This window comes from Dromiciops gliroides, chromosome 3 (assembly GCF_019393635.1).
Source record: "Dromiciops gliroides isolate mDroGli1 chromosome 3, mDroGli1.pri, whole genome shotgun sequence".
Lineage (NCBI taxonomy): Eukaryota > Metazoa > Chordata > Mammalia > Microbiotheria > Microbiotheriidae > Dromiciops > Dromiciops gliroides.
This window is the reverse complement of record NC_057863.1, coordinates 490,740,000-490,753,335: the sequence shown is the minus strand read 5'-3', so window position 1 is coordinate 490,753,335 and position 13,336 is coordinate 490,740,000. Positions and strand designations below refer to the sequence as shown.

Sequence of the window (13,336 nt, the reverse complement as noted above, 5' to 3'; positions counted from 1 at the left end):
TATAATTTCTGTTTTGGTGAGATTTGAGAGATGAGGAGGACAGTCCTTTATCTTGTTAGTCAGGTATCATAGAAGTCTCTCAAGTCACTGGACTTGCACCCTCAGTTACTGAAAGAATTTACTAATGTGACTAATAAGCCATTATCAGTTTTCTTTTTTTAAGTATCATTTTAAAAATAAGTTTTTATTGATGTCTTCTGTTTCTTACATAATCTTAATTATCCCCAGTATCCTTTCCTCTTTCCCTTCCAAAGAGTCATTTCATATAACAAATAGTATTTTTAGAGTAAAAATAATCAGCACAACTAATCAATACATTGAAAAAGTTAAAAGCATTTTCAGTGTGTAATCTGTGGGCCTCACACTTCCACAAAGGGGTGGTTTGGGAGTATCTTCCCATATCTAGTCATTCAAGTCATGCTTGATCTTTTTTTGTTTTTGTTACATTCACTTTTGTTCTTTTGGGGTGTGTGGTTCTTTCCATTTACATTATTATAGTTATTGCGTATATTGTTTTCTTATCTCTGTTCACTTCACCCAGCATCAGTTCGTTATAGATCTTTCCACACTTCTCTCTATTCATTCTGTGTGTGTATAGCTAGATCAATTGATAAATAGTTTATATAACTTAGATGCCCAAACTTTATCATAGAAGTTTAATAAAAAGATTTTTTCCCACTTGATGACTTTCCTTCTTATCCTAGGTATATTAATTTAGTCTTTGCAGAAGCTTTTCAATTTCATGAAATCAAAATTATCTATTTTATTTTATATAATTGCATCTCTCTGTGAGAGGTATATGAGCTGCTTCTCTTTCATTTTTTTGTAGTCTGATAATTAATGTTAAGGTCACATATTCATTCAGAATATATTAAAAATATGGTGTGCATTCATGATCTTTGAAGGATGGTGGAGAAAGGGAGAAGTACCAAAGGATTAGAGGACACATGTCTTGACTTGGACCATGTGCTTAATTAATACCTGGAAAACCCCTGGAAAACATCTGGGGTTTTCTTTGCAAAGGTACTGGAGTAGTTTGCCATTTCCTTCTCCAGCTCATTTGACAGATGAGGAAACTGAAGCAAACAGGATTAAGTGACTTTCCCAGGGTCACACAGCTAGTAAGTGTCTGAATCCAGATTTTAACTCAGGAAGAAGTCTTCCTGACTCCAAACCCAGCACTCTATCTACTGCACCACCTGGCTGCCTCTTATTCATGCTATTATTCCTAATAATCTTTGGTCTGTAAATAAATCTACCTGCTCAGAGCAAGCCACAGAAGGTGATTATATCTGTGCCAAGGCTACCTACTTCATTGTTGTCATTAAATTGTTATGTGTATTTATTGGTTTTATTTTAACTTGCATAGGGATAAACCTCACAGAAAAGAAATTTTAATACTTAAAAATTAAAATTTCATAGTCGAAAGGTACTAGATTACTTTACTTTGCAAAAAGGATTCTTGAGTTTACAGTGATGATTAGAATGGGATTCCATAAAAATAACATGATCTCATTACATTTAAAATAATAAGATTTATAAAAATCTAATTCACCATGTAAATTTATCCTACTCCATTACTAATAAACTCTAGTGGCCCCCTGTTATCTCCAGGATCAGATATAAAATCCCCTGGCTTTTGATGCCCATAATAACTTGAACCCTTCTTACCTCTCCAGTCTTTTTTTTTTTTTCCCTCGGTGAGGCAGTTGGGGTTAAGTGACTTGCCCAGGGTCACACAGCTAGTAAGTGTTAAGTGTCTGAGGCCGGATTTGAACTCAGGTCCTCCTGACTCCAGGGCCAGTGCTCTATCCACTGCACCACCTAGCTGCACCCCCTCTCCAGTCTTTATTAAAACTGACTCCCCTCCACATTCTCTGCAATCCATTGACTTTGGAGCAGTAAATTGAGCACAGGCCTTGGAGTCAAGAGGATCTGAGTTCAAATCTCATCTCGGACACTAGCTGTGTGAACCTGGGCAAGTCACTTAACCCCAGTTGCCTTTAACATCTAGGGCCATTTCTAGTCATCCTGATGTATATCTGTCTCGCCACTGGACCCAGGTGGCTCTGGAGGAGAGAGTAAGGTTGGTGACCTTACATAGCCCTCCCTCACTTAAATCTAATTCACTATAAGTCATAATTATCATCACCCCGATACCCTGGCCTTCTTCAATAATGAAGGACAAACAACAACAACTTCTGTTCCTCACACACAACACTTCATCTCCAGAGTATGTGCCTTTTTACTGGCTCTCTCCCATACCTTGAATATTGTGCTTCTTTATTTCATTCAAGTCTCAGCTAAAGTTTACCTTCTGCAAGAAGCTTATCTCAGAAGACTACCCTTCTTCTAGTGCTTGCCCTCTGAGATCACCTCCAATTTTCTTTATTTCTCTGTGTGTGTCTGTGTGTCTCTTTATATCTGTTTGGCACTTAGTTGTTTGCATGTTGTTGCCCTGTTAAAATGTGAGCTCCTTGAGGGCAGGGGCTATGTTTTTGTCTATCTTTGTATCCCCAGTGACAGGCACATAAATTTTTGTTAGTGATATTTTCAAGAACCACCTATTATGCAAATTGAGTTACAAGTGGATTTAGATCATTTCACTGTTTTTTTCCCTATCTACTTAGTGGGTTTCTGTTATTATTCCTGTTGATTACCATGTCTAACCAACCAAAGCAAGATAATCCATGCTTACTTGGAAATAACAATAATAATTGCTACATTTTACATAAAATTTAAATAGTGCCATTCACTGGGTTAAGTAGGCGCCTTTTAATTATTATCTCACTTGATCCTCATAACAATCTTACAAGTTAGATCCTGTTGTTATCTCCATTTTACAATTGAGGAAACTGAGGCAGGCAAAGGTTAAGTTACTTGTTCATGGTCACACTGGCACTAAGTGTCTTGAGACTGGATTTGAACTCAGGTCTTCCTGACTTCATGTCCAGCACTTTATCCATTGTGCTATCTATCTAATAAGAGTTTCATAAAATAAAAGAAAAATATTTTATTGATAAAGGCATCTGTAATAGGAAAAATACAACTCAGAATCATACCTGGGTTCTAGTTCTCCACCTCTAGTTAATGATGTGACTTTACATCATGTTAACTCTTTGGACTTTATTTTCTTCATTGGTTAAAATAAAGTATTTGCTCCTCAAATCATTTCTAAGACTCCTTGAAAGTCTACACAAGCATATAGTACTTTCAAAGAATAGAGACTGAGTACAAATTATATATACCCCCTCACACAAATACTTCCTATTACTAGCTTAGTTCAGGTATGTATCACTTCTCATCTAAATCGTTGCACCTGCCTCCTATTTGATCTCCTAGTCTTATTTCTCACTATTGTACGTTTTGCAAATAACTTAAAGTAATTTTTCTTAACCTCAAATATGACTACATGATTCCCATAATCAAATAAATTTCAGCAAATTCTTATCTCTAGGAATAAATATAAAATCCTCTGTTTAGCCTTTAAAGGCCTATACAAACCTGTTCCCATGCTATCTTTCCTTTTTTATTGGACATTATTTCCTCCTCCTCCCTCTCCCTGTCCCCAACACACTTGGCAAATCTACCAAACAGGCATTCTCACAAATGATACTCCTGTCTCTTGTCTTCATGCCTCTGCCCTTGCTGTTCTATATGCTTTCCCTCTTTTTCTTTAAGAGACAGCTTAAGAACTATCTTCTGAATAATTCCTTTCCTGTTCCCCCATTCACTTCTTATATATCAATACATCCATAAAGAATCATCTCCCTCATTAGAATGTAAGTTCTTTGCTCATAGGCACTTAATAAAAATTTAATAATTGATTATAGAGTTAATACCTATTAATTCAAGATATGCCGCCTGGTTTAGTGAATAGAAAGTTGATGACATTGGAGCCACAAAAATCTGAGTTCAGGTTCTACCTATAACATGGTGAATTGGCTATGATCCTGGGCAAGTCACTTAACCTTCTAGGGTTTAGGCTAGGGGGATTGACCATGTGGCCCAAATCAGATTAAAATGTAATTGGGAGATATTTGACAAAATAAGTAAAAATACAATAAAACAGATACAACTACATTTTAAAAACTAAATTAACATGTTCCCTGCAGGGATCCTTATGCATGGGTTAGTGGCTTTCATTTCTATTTGAGTTTGACAATTCTCTGAGAGTAGGTTGCAGGGAAGATGCCAATCTACATTAGCAGAGGTAGTTCTCTCTATCAGTGACACCACAGGTCCAATCAACATCCCTATTTTAATTTCATGCATCAATTCTAGTTTTAAATTTTACATTTATAATTTATCTTGTGAATAGCACTAAAATACTTGTGCTTTTTATCCCATGTGTTTTGAAATACCATATTTAAGTATGAGCAACTTACTATGAAACAAAGAATGTTTCCTTTCTTCATTACTTAGATAGAAAGCCTGGACTTTTTAGTTCTCCTGAAGAAAATTGAGGAAGTCTATAAAAATGAAGATGGAGAAAATCTGGAAATCCTTTGTCCAATTCAAGGTCAAGCTTGTATAGCTAAATTTGAAGATGGAGTCTGGTACCGGGCACAAGTCATTGGTAAGGACATATATGTCATTTGTACATAGATCTTGTTTGTATTTTGTTTCTGATTATGCCTGTGATTTCATTAGTGTAGGAGACTTCCGGTGGAGAACTTTGTCTAAAACTTTTGTGGACTGTTAGAAGGGAAATGCATTCACTTTGGTTTTAATCACCTTTTTTTCCTTTCATTGATTTTCGCAGATTAGAGATTAAGGATTAGATTGGGCATGGGAAACTGGCTGTTCTTATGCTTTCATTTTCCTTTGTATATATGTCTCTTATAGTTAAATTAGTCAAAAGCTTTGATCTGGGAAAAATCTAGAAGTATGGTGCAAGGCAACTAGTAGTGGGAAAAATGATGATAAATTTATGTTAAGATACAGTTTGTACTACTCTCTATCTAAACATTTGTGGATTTACAGTTTTTTTGTCTCCAGTCAGCTATCTTCTTCAAGCTAAGTGTGCCTTTTTATGTTTGCCCAAAGAGCTAATTTGCTGTGTTTTTAATTATCTTGCTTTCTTAATTTTCTACATTCCCTTTTAAGATTGGTATTAGGCTAATGCTGTATATAGGGATAAGCCTGTTAAAAACTAACAAGCATACAACTGGTCAAGTTAAAAAAAATTAGTCAGCATGCCAAATAACTTTTATCTGAATTTTCGTTTGGCATAGCATTATATTGAGATGCTACTATGTATTCTCAATTCTAAATTCTCCCCATACCTTTGCATACAGCAAGTGTTTAATATATGTTGAATTTCATGAAGAAATAACTTGTTCATAGAAACCTATGTTTCATAATTGTTTTAGGGCAGCTGAAACATTTTCAGAAAGATCATGGAATTAAGATTAATAGAAAAATAAATGCCTTGCTATGTTCGTAGCTCCATCGCTGTGAACTATAAATTTTATATCACCTTTGCATTTTAAAGCCTGATGAGTCTCACATATGTTAATTTTATTTGTTAAAACAATAAGCATATACAAAATAACAGTAATATTCTGAGAGGATCTGCTGTGAATGACGGTTATTTTCAGCAATGCAGTGATCCAAGTGTGTTAAGATGTTAAGATAATGGAATTTGGTAGATGTCCAGGGGTCCAACTTGATTGACTTAGTAGTGTTTGAATTGGATGTGAATGAGGAACTACCAAGTTGCCACTAGCCAACCCTGAGGTCAGTGTGTTCTCAGAGGCTATGGACTGTGACATCAAGTGTTCTTAGAGGCTATAGACTACAACATCAGCAGGAGACCGCTCTCAGCCGATCAACTTGAAGAACCTCCCATTTCTGGGAGCAGGAGGAGAAGTAGAAAGCAGATGCTGGCGGAGGGGATCTTCCTCTTTTGGTTCGAGACATCTGCGTGGTGGCAGAATTTTACGTGGGCTGTTAGGAAAGGAAAGGTTTCTGTCTCTGGCTATACAGAATAGATCCAAGCTTTAATAAATCCTTATAAGCCTAAACTCTTGGTGAATTTATCGGCGATTTTAGCCAGTTTCTCCCAAACTGGGGGAACAGATTAGAACCCACATTTAGATTTCTAAACAACACACAAGACAACTCTGAAGGTCTTATAAAAAATGCAATCCATCGACAGAGAACTGATGGTATTTGAATACAGATTGAAGCATAATTTTTTGGTTAGTTCCTTTATCTGAAGTTTTGTTTTTCTCTGTTTTCTTTCACAACCTGGCTAATGTGAAAATGTTTTGCATGACTGCTTATATATTGCTTAATTGCTTTAGTTCTTGGGGAGGGAGGGCAGACGAGAATTTGGAACACAAAGATTTAAAGAAAATTGATGTCAGAATTTGTTTTTTACATGTAATTTGGAAAATAAAAGTCTAAATATTAAAAAATCATTTATTGGGGGCGGTTAGGTGGCGCAGTGGATAAAGCACCGGCCCTGGATTCAGGAGTACCTGAGTTCAAATCCGGCCTCAGACACTTAACACTTACTAGCTGTGTGACCCTGGGCAAGTCACTTAACCCCCATTGCCCTGAACAAAAAAAAGCAAAAAAAAAAAATCATTTATTAAACCACATGTAAAATGGCAAGATGATGTTCTTGACCATTTTTCTTTTTTTACTAGTATTTTTCAAATCAATTTTATTATTTATTTTAATTTTTTTTAAATTTTGAGTTCCAAATTCTCTCCCTCCCTTCATCCCATCTCCCATCCACTGAGAAGGCAAGAAATATGATATTAATTGTACGTGTGAAATTACACAAAACGTATTTCCATAATAGCCATGTGGCCAATAAAAATAAAGCAAGAAAATTATACTTCAGTTTGCACTCATAATTCATCAGTTCTCTCTCTCTCTCTCTCTCTCTCTCTCTGGAAGTAAATAGCATTTTTCAAGTCCTTCAGAATTATCTTTCATCATTGTATTGATCAGAGTAGCTAAGTCTTTCACAGCTGATCATCATTACAATATCGCTATTACTATGTACAATAATTCCCTGACTTTTCACTTTTCATTTGTTGATATAGGTTGCACTACATTTTTCTGAAACTAATCTCTCTTGTCATTTCTTAGAATGCTGTAGTATTCAATCATATACCACAACTTGTTTAGCCATTCTGCAATTGATGGGCATCCTCTCAATTTCCAGTTCCTTGCCACCATAAAAAAAAAGCTGCTATATTTTTGTACATTTTCATTTTTCTTTTTCTTTGATCTCTTTGGGACACAGATTTAGTAGTGGTATTGCTAGGTCAAAGGGTATGCAGAGTTTTATAGCTGTTGGGGCATAGATCCAAATTGTTCTCCTGTATGATTGGACTGGTCCGCTAGTTCACTCCACCTGCAGTGCATTAGTGTCCCTATTTTTCCACATTCCCTCCAACGTTTCTCCTTTTCTTTTTCTACCTTGTTCACCAATCTGATAGGTTTAAGGTAGTATCTCAGAGCTGTTTTAATTTACAGTTCTCTTAATTAAGAGTGATTTAAAACATTTTATATGACGTGATCCTTTGATTTCTTTGTCTGAAAAATGCCTGTTCATATCCTTTGACTATCAACTGGGGAATGACTTTAATTTATATAAATTTGACTGTTCTCTATGTATTTGAGAAATGAGGTTTTTAATCAGAGACTTGCTTCTTTTACTTTTTATACATTGAAACACAAGTGGACAGCTTATCAGCAACTGTTAAGTTAGCAGGATGGATTCTCTGGTTCAGGCATTTGAAGTGTTCCCCATCACTTTTTAAAATCATACAAGTATTTCAGCTTTTTGGTCTATTTCCCAATTTTTTTGTATGTTTCCTAGTAGTATATAGAATATTACCTACCTCAATATCATTTGTGTTTTCCTTTCTAATAATCCTCACTCAGATACTTAATACCATATTTCTCATCCAGTTCATGGACGTACATACACATACACACACACACACACACACACACACACCTTCTTTAATCTGTTACTTTTCAAAGAAGTTATTGCCATTAGATCCCATTTCCTTTTCATGAGTCATGTCCTTCAACTCTCAATGATGTCTATGAAATTAAATTTACCTTACATTAAGATCACCTTGAGAATATAAATCCAGGATGAAAAGAAGAATGGGGTTTTCACAGGGCATAGTTGAAAGGATGAGCAGGCTATATCTTACATTAAAGCTCTCTCTATTCTGAGTATCTACTTAGCCCATAAAATTGGAATATCTTCATATTTGTGGGGAATTTTTCATCTGTCTTCATGGTTTTGAAACTCATTACCAGAATGTTTAGCCACCAGGTGGTGATTTTATTTTTTTGGCCACAGCAACTCATAATCTGTTGGGTATGGGATGGTTACAATCTGCATCAATAAATGAAATACCCAAATAAATTAATGAACTCTCAAATCCTTCAGGTATTTAAGTTAAGTTTGTGATTAAAGATGTAAAGTTTTTCTGCATTGTTATATCATTTTTTTAAAGTTTGACACTTAAATATGTTCTAATTTACTTGGCTGTGAGTCAGTCTGAATGTATTTTTTATTTTACACTTCCAATTTGTGATGATTTTATAATCTGTGAAGGTTTACCAGGCCATCAAGAAGTTGAAGTTAAATATGTTGACTTTGGTAATGCTGCAACAGTAACACTTAAAGAGATGCGTAAAGTGAAAGATGAGTTTTTGAGTCCCCCAGAAAAGGTATGCTAGATTTAATTAACATAAATTCTATGGCTAAAGTTACAAGTATAAATTTAGTAAATTTTTGGTCAGTCATTAATTTCTAAATAAGTTTTGCTTTCACTGAAGGTTAATATTTCTGCAAACACTATTTTAAAAATTGTTTCTACTTTGCGAAATGGTCTTTAAATTTCTTGCTTTTCATAGGTCTTGAGTATAAAAGTATATGTTTCTCACTTGAGTCTTAAGGGTTAGTAATTGTTTTTGTCTTTGAATCCTTATTGCCTAATTAATGCTGCTTAAATGGAATATAATTAATGGCTTGTCAGTTTTAAAATAGAAATTCTCAGCCAAATTTTGTTTGCTTGTTTGTTTTACCAAATGATATAATTTTTTTACTGTAATCCTAACATATTGTTGGAAATGAATACAAGATACTGTTTTAACCATGGGAATTTTATTTGACACAGGCAATTAAATGCAAATTGGCACATATTGAACCTTCAAAAAAAAACAAGCAATGGTGTAAAGAAGCAAATGAAAAGTTTGAAGAAATGACACATGATAAATTTATGACATGTTCAGTCATCAGTAAGCTATCTTTATGTGTGTGTGTCACTAGAAATAATACAAACATTTCTTTTTAATTTGAGTACTTTATATGATAAAACATTTCAATTTGCTTTTAAAGTACAAAAAAGACAAAGATTCTCTCTGTATGTTAGAAGATTTTAACCCAGGCATGAAAGACTACAGAATTAGGTTATTAAGTTTGATCATTATCATTCTAAAGTTCTATTGGTCTGCATCAAAATTATTCTATTAGACTACAACAGAATTGTATTTCATCTTTGTATAGATCTATGATACTAGTGAACCTTCAGTTTTAATATTTGGCCTTGACACACCTCTGACAAAGGCAATAAATTGAGCTTCTTGCTCCTTAGGGACCACCACCAAGGGAGATAAGCAATACTTTGGGGGCAGAATTAATAAATATAAACTTTAATGCAAGCCAGAAGCATAAATGGGAAATTTGGAGACAGGAGGTTGGAAGCAGATGCATTGGAACAGAAGTGTCAAATATGTGACCTATGATGCTTCCCAAGTGCCACCCAAACTAGATTAAAATGTAACTGGGAAATATATAACAAAGTAAATAAAAATACAACGAAAGATAGATAAAATTAGATTTTAAAATTAAGTCAATATTCAGCCCACAGGGATCTTTGTATATGGATTAGTGACCCCTGTTTCTATTTTTAATTTTACACTGCTGGCTTAGAGGAACAGAAGGAAGTAAAAACAATAGTCAGAAAGAGGTAGAGAGAATTATGTATAGATTGTTAGAAGAAATTATTTCTTTTTAAGCTGATCAGTAATGTATTATTACTATGAGCCACTACAAGGATGCTTGGAAATAACTTGGTGGTTCCAGAATGCTTTGCAATATTAGTTGCTACAGTGGGATTTTACAGATTTGCAAAGTGAAAATATGAGTATAGTCTCCTTTATTCCTATCAGAAATTAAACTAGAAATGTATCATAGTGACATTGTAATACTTGGTTATGAATGTTTTGTTAGTTTCATTTACTTTTTCACTAGGTAATAAGTAAAAAATTTATTTCAATCTTTTGTTGACTATCTCAAACGTATTAGATACTCTCTTGCCTTACAGTGATGGCTGTAGGGTTGTTATGGTTATTGCAGCCATAAACTTTGATCAGATAACTCTGTGCTGGGCAGCTAGGTGGCGCAGTGGATAAATCACTGGTCCTGGATTCAGGAGGACCTGAGTTCAAATCCAGCCTCAGACACTTGACACTTACTAGCTGTGTGACTCTGGGAAAGTCACTTAACCCTCATTGCCTCACCAAAAAAAAAAAACAACAACAACAACTCAGTGCCCAAGGAGTCATCATTATCATTCAAAACAGTATGAAAGGCATAGGAGATGGAATAAATATTTATTAAACTCTAAGACGATCTTTGAAATTTTTGTCATTTTTTTACATTTGAAAGAAAAGCCTTCGTAATTTAATGCTTTCTTATAAAAGTTCATTATGGATGGAAAAGAAATCCAGGAAATTAAGGCTTCTAATTAAGGCTTTTACATATTTAGACTTTCTAATGAACAGTTACTGCTACAAGTTTTGAGAAGTACAAATATGATACTGTTCTTGTTTTTGTTTTTTTTAGTGAGGCAATTGGGGTAAGTGACTTGCTAGGGTCACACAGCTAGTAAGTGTTAAGCATCTGAGGCCAGATTTGAACTCAGGTACTCCTGATTCCAGGGCGGGCTCTTTCCACTGTGCCACCTAGCTGCCCCTATAATTCTGTTTTAAGAATTAGTTTTCCTTACCTGTCCTTCTGAGAAACTGAAATAGAAACTGGTCTTTAAAATAAATGGTATCAACCCCTAAATAAATTTCCATTCTTCTTAGAGGGTTTTTTTTTTTTTTAATTTTGAAAAGTCCCAGGGGCAGCTAGGGCACTGGCCCTGGAGTTAGGAGTACCTGAGTTCAAAGCCAGCCCTCAGACACTTAACCACTTAGCAGCTGTGTGACCCTGGGCAAGTCACTTAACCCCAATTGCCTCACTAAAAAAAAAAAGAAAGAAAAGTCCCCTTGCAATTTGTAGAGGAAAACACAAAATTGTCTATGGAGTTAAGAGTACAAAATAGCTATTTTTATGAGTGATATTGAACTTTTTGTACAGCTCTCTCCCTAGCAATATTCACTTTAATAGCCTTCTGAAGAGCATGTTTTTTACTTAGTAATGTTTCTAAATATATAAGATTTTTTCAAAATATACATACTATAATGAAAATAACTACAATAGTTTATTCAAATAAAATTTTTTTCCCCAAATTATCTTCTTGGTTTTACAGAAATTTGGAAGACAATGTGCTATCTGTTGAGCTATTTGATTCTATCAGTTCTCCTGGAATGATACCAAACAGTGTTAATAGCCAGCTAGTTAAAGAAGGGTTAGCATCTTATGAGCTAGGGTGAGTATACTTTTTAATATTAATAGCTAATAAGCATATGTGGTATTTGCTGGATTTTGAGGGGGATCCTGATCTATAACTTCTACATAGAGAGCTCCTTGAAGAGAAAACCCAAATGACTTGCTCAGATTACATGCCACAATGTGTGCCAGAGGTAGGACTTGACCTCAGGTCATCCTAGTCCTAGGGTTAGCTTTCTATCCATTAGACTTTACTGCTTTTAATTGTGAATATTTAATATAAGTTCTTGATCATTTTGTCACTTTTTAAAAAAACTTTCGACTATTTTTTCAAAACATTTTGTTAGGGTTGGTACACTTTAAAATCACTAAGACAGTATCTGTTTTGAAATCGTCACCATTTTGAATGAAAGTGAGCAATAACATTTAAGTAATCCGCTGTGATGTCAGTCTATTAAAGCTAACAACAGTATAGTTTTGATCATAGAAAAAATAAGGGAAATAAAACATTATTTGGACAATTTAGAAAAGCATATCATATAAACTTTTTCTTAAAGCATTGAAGTTGTGACCTTTGCTTTGAACACATGAAGCACAAACAGTATTAAAAAAATATTAGGGGCAGCTAAGTGTTGCAGTGAATGAAGCCACTGGCCCTGGATTCAGGAGTACCTGAGTTCAAATTCGGCCTCAGCCACTTGACACTTACTTAGTTGTGTGACCCTGGGCAAGTTACTTAACCCCCATTGCCCCCGCAAAAAAAAAAAAAAAAGAATATTAAAGGAAAAAGGAATTATTAACAGTAGAAGCAAACTAAGTCTGAACTGAATTGTAATATTTTTTAAAGTATCTTCTCAATACTTCATTATGGTATGTCAAGAGAAAAAAATAGGTCTTCCATTAGGGTACTAAGCAAGAATTGAACTAACCCAGAGTGAACAAGGTAAAGATCACCTAAATTGTATAGCCGAGAGATATACTGTTTCTTCACCCTTCTAGTCCAACCTCTTTTTTATAGACGAGCTAACTTGAGACTCAGAAGTCAACAACAACAACATTTTAAGGTTAGCAAAGTGCGTTATAGATATTTCAATTGATCCTCACAACACTGAGAGGTAGGTGTTCTTTTTATATTCATTTTATGGATGAGGAATCAGAGGCAGACAGAGGTTAAGTGACTTGCCTGCAGTCACACAGCTCCCAAGTGTCTAAGGCCACTTGGGTCTTCTGCACTCCATGCCAAAAAAAGTCAGGTGACTTGTTGAGGTTACTAAATAAATGACAAAAAAGGGAACTTAATCCAGTTGGGGTCTTCTGACTCCCATACACTAAGCTATTGTATGGTTGACAGGTGGGCCTGGAGTCAGGAAGACTCATCTTTCTGAGTTCATATCTGACCTCAGACACTTTTTAGATGTGTGACCTCTGAGCAAGTCACTTAACCCTGTTTGCTTTAGTTCCTCATCTATAAAAAATGAGCTGGAGAAGGAAATAGACAATCAGTCCAGCTATCTGCCAAGAAAAAACCCCAGATGGGGTCACAGAGTCAACACACTGCTGAACAGCAACAAATTGTATAGTTAAAATTGTCAGAAAAATATTTCTTTACAAAATTCTTTCAGTACTCTAAATGTACTCAAGTTTCTAATTTTTCTTCCTTAAATGTGG

The 13,336-nt window shown here is 34.9% G+C and overlaps 1 protein-coding gene across 1 annotated transcript in view; it reads left to right on the top strand.

Moving 5' to 3' along the window:
- Positions 1 to 13,336, top strand: part of RNF17 (ring finger protein 17) — a 123,875-nt gene that overhangs the window by 65,156 nt on the left and 45,383 nt on the right. The window contains 5 exon segments of the mRNA XM_043996376.1: positions 4,426 to 4,579; positions 8,603 to 8,718; positions 9,168 to 9,281; positions 9,460 to 9,467; positions 11,589 to 11,708. Coding sequence (XP_043852311.1) covers positions 4,426 to 4,579; positions 8,603 to 8,718; positions 9,168 to 9,281; positions 9,460 to 9,467; positions 11,589 to 11,708 — 512 coding nt within the window.